The sequence below is a fragment of the Zerene cesonia genome, chromosome 13, assembly GCF_012273895.1.
Source record: "Zerene cesonia ecotype Mississippi chromosome 13, Zerene_cesonia_1.1, whole genome shotgun sequence".
NCBI lineage: Eukaryota > Metazoa > Arthropoda > Insecta > Lepidoptera > Pieridae > Zerene > Zerene cesonia.
Genome location: NC_052114.1, coordinates 1,544,239 through 1,557,691, shown reverse-complemented (window position 1 = coordinate 1,557,691; position 13,453 = coordinate 1,544,239). Strand labels below are relative to the sequence as shown.

The 13,453-nt window shown below is 32.4% G+C and overlaps 1 protein-coding gene across 2 annotated transcripts; it reads right to left on the bottom strand.

The window, feature by feature from the left end:
* Positions 1–1,566: 1,566 nt before the first annotated feature.
* Positions 1,567–13,181, bottom strand: LOC119831183 (elongation of very long chain fatty acids protein-like). 2 transcript variants are annotated; one of them, XM_038354468.1, is made up of 6 exons: positions 13,075–13,181; positions 7,684–7,746; positions 3,932–4,122; positions 3,444–3,518; positions 2,206–2,505; positions 1,568–1,911 (listed from the first exon to the last, which is right to left on the bottom strand). In XM_038354468.1, the coding sequence occupies exons 2-6, from the start codon at positions 7,736–7,738 to the stop codon at positions 1,672–1,674; spliced, it is 861 nt and encodes a 286-aa protein (XP_038210396.1). In that variant the 5' UTR covers positions 7,739–7,746; positions 13,075–13,181; the 3' UTR covers positions 1,568–1,671. The 2 variants fall into 2 exon arrangements, with proteins under 2 accessions (XP_038210397.1, XP_038210396.1); XM_038354469.1 differs by lacking the exon at positions 3,444–3,518 and having other exon boundaries at positions 1,567–1,911.
* Positions 13,182–13,453: the final 272 nt, after the last annotated feature.

Genomic DNA, 13,453 nt, shown 5'->3' with positions numbered 1-13,453 from the left:
ACAAATTACATGATTATGCCATTTGCAAATGGCGTCGTCAAGAAAAAAGAACCATAGTCTTTGCTTTGCAAATACTTTTCTTTGTTTCCTTTAAAAATATAACATAGTACCTTTCCAGTATAAAATTTTACAACACTAAATTATCCTACTAATATTATAAATGCGAATGTTTGTAAGGATGTGTGTGTGTTTGTTGCTCTTTCACGCAAAAACTACTAAACCGATTGCAATGAAATTTACTACGTAGATAGCTGGACAACTGGAATAACAAATAGGCAACTGTTTATCCCAATATTCCTACGGGATACGAACTTACGCGGGTGAAACCGCGGGGCGCAGCTGGTACTATATAATTGAAACAATAAAAAAACTTTTTCACTGGTTAAACCATTCGACTCCTTTTCTAAACTTTACGTATGAAACTTTTAATTAATTTTAATTATTAATAGACATCAGGTAAAATAAAACTCACATATACATTATATATTAATTTAATATCACTAAACATTTCATCACACTTGACAATTCTCGTGCCGGTACATTTATTTCATGATTTGAGCAAAAACAGTGTAAAATACATTTACTTATAAATAAATAATACGAAGAGTTTACAGACTCCATATATTTATGGAATACTAGACGCTCGTCCCGGCTCCACTCGGACATAAAAATTCCTGTTTTATCTCAAGGGAGGATTTAATCGGGATAAAAATCCTATCACTCAAGTCAGCTCATACCCTGTCTGTATACCAAATAACATCATAATCCGTTCAGTAGTTTCAGCGTAATTGGCGGACAAACATCCAAACAAAACTTTCACATTCATAATATTAGTGTGATTACATAATTCTCAATTATTTCATAATATTGTTGTCATCAAAGTATAGGTATATCATGAATTTATCTACATTGCCTAGGATAGTATATACTATTGAGTTCGATAAGAAATAATAATATAAAAGACAAATAACTCGTTTCAGAGTTTAATTTACCAAAAAAATTAAATTACCGAAATAAGAGCGTATCATAATACATACGTATCTAACTAATTTATGGCATTTCTATCTACATAACGCCATTAATATATTATGTCAAAATGTTTATCGTCATTTGAATTTGTAAATATATTTTACGACAAATTAATATTCAACATTAACGATAGAAGTCCATAGATTACTTTGTTATAAATTTTCTATATATATATATCAATGTTTATTTTATATAATTAATATAAATTCTGGTATTCATTCATTCCATTTGTATTTATCAATATTCTAATTTATATGGAAAAATGTCTTACCAATATCCTTTGTTACTGTGTGTAATTAAACTTTACAATACAGTTAAAACAGAACGAATAATTTCAATAAATATTGCCGAAAAGTGGTGCATTCTTTAGAAGTCCTCAATCATCCTTATCATCCACTTATCATCCACTCTTTAGAAATTAAAAACTTTTTTAACTGATTTTAAACGCGATTTATTCATGTGACCACGCTCGCTGTAAAGTGTTCCAAACGTCGGGTTAATAATATAATGAATAAATCGCGTTTAAATTCCGTTCAAAAGTTTTTTATTTCTAAATGTATAATACTCAAGAAAATACCATTCACTCTTTTCCAAATATACTATTAGAACTAAATCCAATAATTATAAATTATCTTCACGCAACTATTGACTTTTATCTTCTACTCTTTTCTCATCCTTCTTAATTGCTATTAATCCTATACAGCCTTTGGTACCATCCAATTTGATGATGCTAGTCTTATAGTTCTGTCTATAGAAATTAAGGAATAAAAACATGAAGAATGACGTATTGCAGGCGACGAACATGGCGACTCCCTTCGCTGGAGGGCATTCAGTTCGATTCACGGCTATGATGTAATGAATTATTATGCAGACGAATTGTATCTGAAAATATGCATTATGTCCATTAATACTCTTTATTCCATTGTTATGTCGTCGCTAATAAAAATTAACAAACTGTCTAGAATACATACACTAAAAAATCTAAACTGGTTTGTATGAGGGCTTATAATATTTTTCTTGTTTTTATTTTCCGTAAAGTTAGGACTTAGGTTTATAAGTCGCATTTAATAAGGTTATTAGACTCACAGAACACAACGTGATGAAACCGTATCGTGGAATCACAGTTAATTGGCTTGTATATATCAAACGGTCTTAAAAAATCTTCCAAAAACATACCAACTGTAAACGCGTCATATACTTCTTCCAGAAAATGTATTTAGCGACTTTCGGTCCCAAAGCCGCCAAGCCATAGTAGGTGTACATAAATACATGCACCAGAGCATTTAGAAATCCAATAAAGTACAGAGTGTAGGACGGCCAATATTTCAGGTACATCCAGGTACCGAACATCATTATGGAGTGGTGGTAGAGATGTAAGAATGTTACTTGGCTATCCTTCTTCCTTAGAACGAAGAATACAGTGTCCAGCAATTCGGTTACTTTGGCCGCGAAGTATATCCAGATATCAAACAGTATCTGAAAGAGACATTAGCAAGTAAGTTCAATAATGCTATTATATATTTATTGTTATTGGAAGTTGATCTGATTATCTTAAATATATCATAATCAGCACATATCTGCTGTGAAAACTGTCTCTTGCGAGGGTTCAAGCCATAATCTGACGAGTGTGGGTTGAAAGGTGTCATATGTTGTCGAATTTTACTTTTTGAGAACATGCATTTATTTATTTATTTATTTATTTATTTATTATACTTTATTGCTCTGGTAAAATTACAAATTGAGACTTATTCTAGGTGACATTATTACAAATGGCGGTCTTATCGCTAAATAGCGATTTCTTCCAGACAACCGGTTGCACTGAGAGAAGTTAAAGTAGAGGATAGGAGTAGGGAAGAGCAAGACATGATGTTTCCCTTAATCGTTTTGAGTTGTGGTAATGTGGACAATGGGCGGATCAAATAAAAATCTATTTGTACGCTCGTCTGATTGTTTTCGAATGAATTTTGAAGCCTTAGCCACTGAGCCACCATTGCTTACTGTTTTCGCTCAGTAAGCAATGGTAATAATATTAAAATACTATATTTAAAAGAATTCAGAAGACTAATTTTAGTTCGCGAACTGTTAGTTTCGAAATATAAAGGAACAAAATATATTGAAATATAAAGGAGCAAAATACATGGAATTATCGTTAATGACTCTACTATCAGAAATGCTAAAGTAACTCTTGTCCTTCTATCTGTCTGTCTCTCTTTTCTTCACGCCTATGAACCACTGAATCGAATTAGTTGAAACTTATTACAAAGATAGTTTGAGGCCTAAATACCAACATACGACCTATTATATTCTGGAAATCGGATCGGTAACTATGCGAGTTTTCCTTTGCCTACGCGGGCGAAGCCGCGAGCAAAAAGCTTAGTATAGATCAATAACCGAATATTAAAAAAAATTGGTACCTGTTCCCTTTCTTTCTTGTCGTGCATGTAACACGTAGTCGGTGCAAAGCCTTTATCAAGTAGCATCGATACATACTGAAAATAAAAATAATTATAATAATATACACAGCGGTAGGTACATAAAATGTGGATTTAAAATCAGCAAAAATTTCAATATGATCATTATTAATTGACTTCAATACTCAGTGACGCCAGAAGACAGCGTAAAACTTTAAACATAAAGATTTTAACCTGTCTACTTCACCAACTTCTACATCTTAATTTAAATCATATAACTTTAAACTTAACCCCTCATGTTCATCCTACTAATATTATAAATGCGAAAGTTTGTAAGGATGTGTGTGTGTGTGTGTTTGTTAACATATAGGCAACTTTTTATCCCGATATTCCTACGGGATAGGGACTTACGCGGGTGAAACCGCGGGGCGCAGCTAGTAATGAATAAATTAGACATGATATTCGGAACAAGAAGTAAATACTACACTCACCTTTTGCACCATATACGCTGATAACACAACTTGAAATACATTATACAGAAGAAGTGTGATTGTCAGCTTATATGGCTCCCGTTTGGTCATAAGCGAGGGTCCAATCTTCAACACGAAGAGAAGATACGCCGCTAATATCATGAGCATTGGACCTGGAGTGGCCATGAGTGGTAGGGAGTCCACTTCATCGTCTGCAAACAAAAATAATCACACTAAGATCCAACTCTAACATTCATTTAATTCTAGTTGAAGTCCTACGATTTCTTCTGAATCGTCTCAACAGCAATTTGATTCAAGCGAAACGGAAATTAAAACATTTTGTAGACTATGTTATTTATAAATATTAGATATTAAATGTGAGAGCTATAGTTTCTTGTGAAATCTTCTTTGTAGAAACTGCTTTTCGAACTCAGAAGTGAAGTCATCTTATAACAACTAATATGAACTGCAGTAATTGTTTTTTTTATTAATAAAAAGCGTGGCTGGGTTCACTTTAGCTTTATAAGTACGCATCTCTCAATTCTAGAGGGAAATAGCATATTTGCTTTTGATAGGACTGTCTTCGTCGTTTCAAATAACTTAGAGTTTCGATAAAAATTGACAGCAAAACTTTGTTCCATATGTTGTGAATCTGGCACTTTATTAAGACTATAATAGAAGGAAGGAAAACCTACATTTTTTTCTTATCTTTGCTATAAATTTGTTCGTCTAGCGCTGAGCATGAAAATGGTGCTTTAGTCTATTTCTGAGTTAATATAAATAGCTGAGAGTATGATGAACATTTAGCAATTAACATTTGCAATCGATGTGAAATGGCATTTTCAGAATATAACATAGAAATTTATAATCCGCAGATGCATACATACTTGATGAATTAATGTAATAACACAAGTCCCAATTATAAACATTCATTCAAATAAGCACGTATCGTCAGCTGACTATAAATACACAAAAATATTTATTCGGATTGTTCGAATCTGACAAATGTCAATAATTCAGAAAGGAGGTTGTATAATTAATACAAAAGAAATAAGAGATATTTTTTAAAAATTGATGCGATACATATTTTGATGGTCACTCATGAATGAAATCTTTGCTTAAAAAATATTGTTTTCGTTGCATACACTTATTTACTTTTTTTATTTTCAAGAGCGTCCACTGCTGAGCAAAGGCCTCCCTCAAGGATTTTCTATATACATATAAACAAGAGATCAGGGATAAGTACACAATATGACCACCAATTTGCTAATATTATGTGCTTATCCCTGATCCGCTTGCAAGGAAAATATTCGTCTATGCTATTTTGAACGGAATTAAAATTTTCATCCAAATTTTGTACATACTACCTTGTTTGATTGTTTGTATCAAATAATCTTAGAAACTGCGGGACTTACGTTGCAATTTGTTACGAGAAAGTTTTATTATTCCTAAGTGAAATGAGTTGTATTTTTAATTTCATCCAGGGATACCCTCGAGTAGATTTAGAGATTATACATACAAAATAAACTGCCAAAGATAGCATAAGCATCTATCGTATGACGTCATACTAAATTCGCATAAAGCACATGGAACCTTCTTGATTTTAATTAACCTACACAAATAATATACAATGAACGTATGTTGAATCAACTATGTACTCGTTATATTCACAATGTAAACACAATGTTTAAAACACCGAGGTGTTAAAATTGTCATGTACAGAAGATAATTTTTCCTGGTAAAGTCAATGTTGTTAAAAAGGTATGAAATACGATGCGTTGGTTGTTTATGAATAAGTTGTTTTATGTATCAATATGCACTTAATCTGTTTATCGGTGATGCAAACATATTCAGGTGCGTTAGAATAAAAAAAAGCAAAATTACAGTCTATTAGCTAGCAGGGGTGGCTCAGTGGTGAGGAACTCGGACTCAAATTTAAAAAATCGTAGTTTCTATATACGAGGAAGCAAGCATACAAGTAAATTCGTTTTTTAATATATTTGCACCACTGCTTGATACAGAGAAGAAAAACATGGTGAGGAAACCGGCATATGCTATCAGAAAGTTCAACGTATACGTAATATCTGCCCGTACTTGGCCAGCGTGGTGGATTACGGTCTGAACCCTTATGGAAATGAATTATGAAAAAAACCCTTATGGCCTGTGTCCTAGTAGTGGGAACATGTATGAGCTGGGCTGTATGATGATGAAAGTATAATATATATTTTCTCATCTAATACATATTTTTACACAGGACTTGATATAAGTACTTTTATTCATAAATTATTTCTGAATTTTTAACGAAGCTCATAATTTCGCTATTACATTTACAATATGTTTTTCAAACAAATTCTAAAAAGGATGTCTCCGAATGTCCTATTAAAATTTGCTAGTTCTGAAAATTTGAAGGCGGTTCTGATTTCTGTTAAAAATAATTATTATGAGATAGAATCAATAAAATGTAATTAAGTAAAAATAGAAATGAGAATATACTACAAACGTATTTAATACATACACGTAGACCAGCCGGAGTAATTTCTCACTTACTACTGAATTACGCTACAATAATTATCCTTGTACATGCTTTGTTCTGTCCTTTACTATTCATCTTAAATCAATATTTTATAGGAACCCTACATAATGCTCTACGATAACCTGGGCTCATACTTATAAATAACTAACGGTCCGCCCCGGCTTCACCTGTGGTACATATATAGCCTATAAGCGTTCCTCAATAAATGGGCTGTCTAACACTAAAATAACTTTTCAAATCGGACCATTAGTTCCTGAGATTAGTGCGTTCAAACAAACTCTTAAGCTTTATAATATTAGAATAGATTTATTTAATTGTTGTTATATGTGAGAGTAGCAGTAAGCAGTGGTGGCTCAGTGGTGAGAACCTCGGACTTCAAAATCGATAAGTCGGGGTTCGAGACCGGGCGAGCGTGCAGGAAATAAATTGATTTTTCAATTTATCTGCGCATGGGGATAACATCACCACTGCTTAAAACGGTGAAGGAGAACATCGTGAGGAAACCGGCATGTCCAAGAATCAAAAAGTTCGACGACATGTGACATCTGCCAACCCGCACTTGGCCAGCGTGGTAGATTATGGCCTGAATCCTCATAGGAGGCCTGTGTCCCAGCATTGAGAACATATGTGGGCTGTTGATGATGATGATGATATGTGAGAAATGTATAGAATTTCTGTAAGTCGATATTTCTTTATCTAAAGGATGAATGGTGATGAGAACTGGTAGTTGTGATTTGTTTTCCTTTAAATTAAATTATAAACTAGCTGCTGGCCCCGACTTCGCCCTCGGTGAGAGATTTTTAAATCAGTTGGTGTGAAATATAATACAAATCATTCCCTTTTATTACAGCGGAATAGATAATGTTTTGTTGTTTTATTTATTCCTGCTTGAATCTATAGAAATGTTGCTATATAAAAACAATTTATGTAAACTTCATGCTCTGGTTTTTAAATACATTACCGTAGTAAGTATATACAGCCTTCAGTCAATTTGATTATATATATGTCATACATTTATATTCTTTAGTGAATATTACTTAGATTTTTTGAGCCTCTTATAAATCTCAGATGTAAAACTATCCACAACGTGACATTGGCAAAATTGTGGCAACACAGCACTGCCATTCATAAAATAAAATTGAATTGAATTGAATTACTTAGATTTCATTTTATATGAATATGAAATATAAATATAAATAATAAATATATTATGTTTTGAATATTGAATTTCAATACTCACATTTGCTTTTAGCCATGTCCCATTCAGGAAACCGTAAACCAACGCTGTTACTCATTTTTGTATCTGAAAATAAAATGAAAAGATATAAATTTTTTGATATATTATTCTGATTTATTTACATGCCATTTAGAGAGAAATAACAAAGTTATTTCTTATTTTGTTTTTGTTTCGTATTTATATTATAGTTGTTTCTCTGAGAATTAAAATATACCAAGAGCTTTCGCTAAATCCGATATAAAAAGACCTTAATGTTACATATAAAACAAAGAAATATATGTATACTGACAAATAATAAACTTTATTTATATTAGTACAGATACTACTTAGTATAGTATCATATTATACGTGGTATAGATTATAAAACACCCGAGGTCGTTGAGCTCCCGAAGTCAATAAGGCTGCTAGCGAAATGGTCATAATTTTACCATTAATAGGAGCGCGATAAGCTTATCAACCTAATTTCTCTTTTGACATGTAACAATAACTACTAATTGAAGAAAAATATAATAAATAAAAACGTCGCGGTTTTCATATATATAAATATATAAAACTAGCTGCGCCCTGCGGTTTCACTCGTGTTAGTCCGTATCCCGGAGGAATATCGGGATAAAAAGTAGCATATATGTTATTTCAGTTATCCAGCTATCTACGTACCAAATTTCATTACAATCGGTTCAGTAGTTTTTGCGTGAAAGAGCAACAAACACACACACATCCTTACAAACTTTCGTATTTATAATATTAGTAGGATTACCATGGCACGAAACAGTAAGGAAAAACATCGGTCGACATGTCGAAAAATTAAAAGTTCGACGACACGTGATCATCATGTGTGTTATTTCACATGTCCAGCTATCTACGTACCAAATTTCATTGCAATCAGTTCAGTAGCTTTTGAGTGAAACACAAACATCCATCCTCACAAACTTTTGCATTTATAATATTAGTAGTATTGTAGGATAGTAGGATTAGTAATAATATTAGTAGGATAGTAGGATAATACGCATTAGAAGAGTAGCATTAGACGACTACCTATTTACGCGTGTGATATTTTATTACAACAGAAACAGTTGTAAGGAAGGGCACCTAGTTTCTATAAAAAACTCTTTTCATCAATTTTGAATAGTATCGTTAGAAACATGGAATTACTGTTTATGAAATTGAATACTACATTATCTTCATAACGAGGTGTTTAATACATTATTAATATGAGATTAAACAGTTTGTATCAAAGCAAAATAGTATTCAATTAGTCAAGGGTCTCTTAATGAAGTTTAGATGAATCAATACATTTCCAACCGGCGTTCCAAACGCAGAAGATTCTTAATTCGATTTGCTTTTTTTTGGTTTTGTTAGTAACTTCATGGTATTCCAATTCATCATCATCAGCCCATATATGTTCCCACTGCTGGGACACAGGCCTCCTATGAGGGTTCAGGCCATAATCCACCACGCTGGACAAGTGCGGGTTGGCAGATGTCACATGTCGTCGAACTTTTAATTCTTGGACATGCCGGTTTTCTCACGATGTTTTCCTTCACCGTTTAAGCAGTGATGTTATCCACATGCGCAGATAAATTGAAAAATCAATTTATTTCCTGCACGCTCGCCCGGTCTCGAACCCCAACTTATCGATTTTGAAGAAGTCACTGAGCCACCACTCTTATATATTATTCCAATTGATTGGCGGAATTCTTTTAGTGTTTGATAGGAAATTGATGGCATTTGATTTTAGAATCTGTAGTGGAACCTGGTACGACGGTACCTTTTTTGTTTAAAAGAGTTACTGAGTATATAAGTGAATTTTAATTGTTATGTTTTCTTGAAGAATAATATTTATATGCGAATTTTACGAACAATAGTTTGGCATTATTTTCGTCTTATCGCAAAACAATGGAGATGCAAGAATGCTTATCTAGATTTTGCTATTGATATTACTTCTAAACGTTGAATATTTATTGTTGGGGATACACTAGTTACGTCCAGCGCCGTCACTCGGGTGTTCCCGCGTGATCTCTTCGCCATTGCAAGTAACGTGGGTAATATTATTATGTTTTGTTATAACAACGTCAGTATGGTGATGAAATTTATATTTGTTTGTGACTACCGTAGCTCTCGAAAGGATGACAAGAAATGAGTGAGATTTTCAATTGAAAGTCTTGTTGTTTTAGCTATGTTTAGTGCCATTTTTGCTTATATTATGTCGGTAGCTTCGATGTCTATAATTTCCTCCCATTGTTTATATTGTTATGGTAATATATATTGCAGCTAATTATTGAATACATCCTCCTTTGTATAAAAAATATAAAAAAACACATATTTATATGGTTATGATTTATGAATTTATTTATTTCATCAAAAGGAAAGTTTAATTTATATATAAAACCTTTTTGCTAACTTTCATTACTTACATACTTAACCGGTTTCAAGTAATCATCTTCGGTGTATTGATTTTCATAAACCAGTTGTAAATAAGCAATGATTTTTAATTTGCGTTTTCACCGAATCGCGGCACAATATTTTTTTTTTATAATTTTTTTCCTTTAATTTATTTCGTATAAATGCCTCACTCGATTTTCCTTCGAGAGTCTACTTTCTTAGTATTCGCTTATAGAAATTTATGTATATGCATTTACATATATATTTTATAAAATTATATTCATTATAATTTGTCAAATTAATTCAAAATTATTCGGTCGCTTTTAGGAAAAGACATTAATTTATTTTATTTATTTATTTACACATCAAATACATTTACCCAATACGATATTGACTGACACTAAATATACACAATATCTAATACTAAAAATATCAACAAACTAACTTCCTTTCCAAAAATATAAATCGAGTGACATATTATGCTATTTTAAAATTTTTAGCTCAATCATAATAATTAAATTTAAACATAATTATAATTCTGAAAATAACTCTTTTAAAGTGAATCACGGATAAATTTGTTTTTGTCTTTTTAACGGACGCTCTCTAAAACATTTTCCTACATGTACCCGACAAGCTGTTCACCCCGGATTCGTGCGTGTCACATTTATAGCCTACTAGCTGCGCCCCGCGGTTTCACCCGCGTCTATCTATCCCTATCCATATCTATCTACGTACCAAATTTCATTGCAATCGGTTCAGTAGTTTTTGCGTGAAAGAGTAACAAACATACACACATCCTTACAAATTTTAGCATTTATAATATTAGTAGGAAGGATAATAAAGTAGGAGTAGGAAGTAGGATGTCACTCATTCCAATTGCAGTTTCCCAATGGTGAAAGAATTTTTGTAATCTGTCCAGTGGTTTTTACGTGAAAACGTTACAAACATACAAAAGTTTCCTCTGTATAATATAAGTGTAGATACTTCCTTGGATTTTTAAGCAGTTGGCGTGAGATGTTTTGTGTTTGACAGGGAATTGTTGTTAATTGATCTGAGTCAATACTTTGGAGCGGTACCTCGTCACAGGGACGTTGTTAACCTTCTAGAAGTAGCAGATAAAAATAGAATATATAATATTTTAAAAATATTATTTGTTGTTATCGATCTAAAAATTATACTCCCATAAATTAATACACGATGCTAAAAACTTATCATTAATCATGAAATAAGTTCTGGACATTTTAATTGTTTTGCTCGTTATCGAATGGAAATAAAACCTGCATAAATAACCTCTGTACACGGTTTTATGTAATGATATTAATTTCAAAATTATTAGGATGTAATTACAATGTATTTAGAAAAACTCTAGTAAATTATCGACTTAAGGATTAATTCAAATACAAATAAAATTTGTATATAGATGTATATAAATCCTTATTTACTACAAGATAATTATGATGTTATTATATATGTTTTAATACGCTTTTATTAGCTTCACGTATATGTTTGTATGTAGCCGACGTTTAAAGGCATGATTTTGACCTACTTTAAAAGGACACATTTAATTCAAATTTTATACACTGTACGCACTATTATCGTACCTATTATCCCGAATCCTGGCGATTCTGCCAGTATTAAATAATTACTTTAGTAAGTAATAAAATTTAATTGATTTTTTTATACTGCGGGCAACTGAGCTGGTGGTTCGCCTGATGGTCCGATCACCTGCGCCCATGAACATTCGCAGAAGTAGTCGCTCTGCGGATGCGCTGCCGGTTTTTAGGGGGTAAGGGATAAGGAAAGGATCGTCCATGGAAGAATCCTTTCTTCCACCGTCAATCCTTGTACTGGGACGGATGAGGAAAAGGAAACCGCCCCCCGGCTGCCTTTCTGTCGGGGTGTTGTACTTCCCAATTGCGCCCTGCCTAATACGTGCCAATACGTGCCAAAACGTGCTCGACTACCACATACAAATTATTCTATAATTGAGGCGTGTTTTAGAAGTTAACATTATTATTTGTTTACGTAACAATGTATCTATAAATTTTAAAGTGTAATAATGTCGAAGATAATATGTAAATTTAAATTAACCATTAACGATTACTTTAATTATAATAGTTTAAGTTGATTGCAGTTTATAAAATTATTTTTTTCTTTTTTATCTAGTAACTAACTTTTGCCCGCGGCTTCGCACGCGTTAAAACAGGACGAGGAGTAAAATCTGTTTGATACCTTAAATTTACTAGAGAGCGTACTCGTTTAAGTATTTGATTGCTTTTTTTATGGATATTGCAAAAGGGTATGGGTTTTTCGGGGCAGTAATAAGTTAACACTTATAGCCGCGGGCTCGAAGCTATATATAAAACAACTATACAAACAAACAAAATCACTTAATTGTGCCCCAAATGATAAGAAGAAAAGTGAAATAAAGTACATGTTATACACATTCTCGAGCACAACAGGCGGTCTTATCGCTGAGGCAGCGATCTCTTCCAGACAACCTGGTGCTCAAGGAGAAGCTGTAAAAATATAAACATATGGGCAAGAGACGCGATTATAAAATTTAATATATATATATATATGTACAATAGACCATATACTAATAACTAAATTTTCCCCCTCGGCTTTGGAAAAGATAGATCGTACCGAGGTTTTCTCCGCGCGGATCCCGTTTCTGTGAGATTTTCCAAATATTTGGGAATATTTGGGATGCTCAAGTAATGTTATTAAGACTAGCGATTACTACATACTAAGATGTATTTTTTAATATAAATAGAGTGGCAGTCAGACAGTTATTGAGTGGTTTAATATTCATCAATGTTTAACTACTAATAATGGCTTGGTAATAATCTTCGATAGAACTGGAGACTTATAAAACTTAGGTTCTTCAATATGAGCAATTTTAAATTATCAAATGCAACGATGTATCAAAAAGGTTGTATATTATTTTGCATTCCCTCAACATCAAATACTTTTTTGTTTTTATATAGGTACTTTTATTGCTTTACTTACGTGTTAAACCTTTTTGTTTAAAAAACACTGGCACAATATTTCTGTTTTTTTTTTTCTAATCAAAAAATGCACAGACGTGTGCACTTCACCGCACCACGTATTGTTTTGTGGGTTTGGTCAAAAATATTGGCATTTTATGTGTCACCTGAATTCAAGTTCACATTTTACTTAATACAGGGTGCTTTTTTACGATATTACGATATTTGTCTATTGAAGAATAAATGTGATTTCGGAAACGTGTAACTTTTTTTTCATCGGCTTCAAATGCATATTTTGAGTAAAAATATAAAGCTTTAGAGTTTGGAGTTTAGTAGTTTTAAAGTTTTGATATTTTAGTTATATCTCTTTGATTTGGTTTGATCTTTAAAGACTTCCAAAG

Excerpts from the sequence above, each read along its gene's own strand:
- LOC119831183 (XM_038354468.1), bottom strand. The coding sequence starts at position 7,738 with ATGAGTAACAGCGTTGGTTTACGGTTTCCTGAATGGGACATGGCTAAA. Across the intron at positions 4,123-7,683 it reads GGACATGGCTAAAAGCAAAT|ACGATGAAGTGGACTCCCTA; the intron begins GTGAGTATTGAA and ends TTTTGTTTGCAG. Across the intron at positions 1,912-2,205 it reads ATATGACGCGTTTACAGTTG|ATACAATTCGTCTGCATAAT; the intron begins GTATGTTTTTGG and ends GCATATTTTCAG.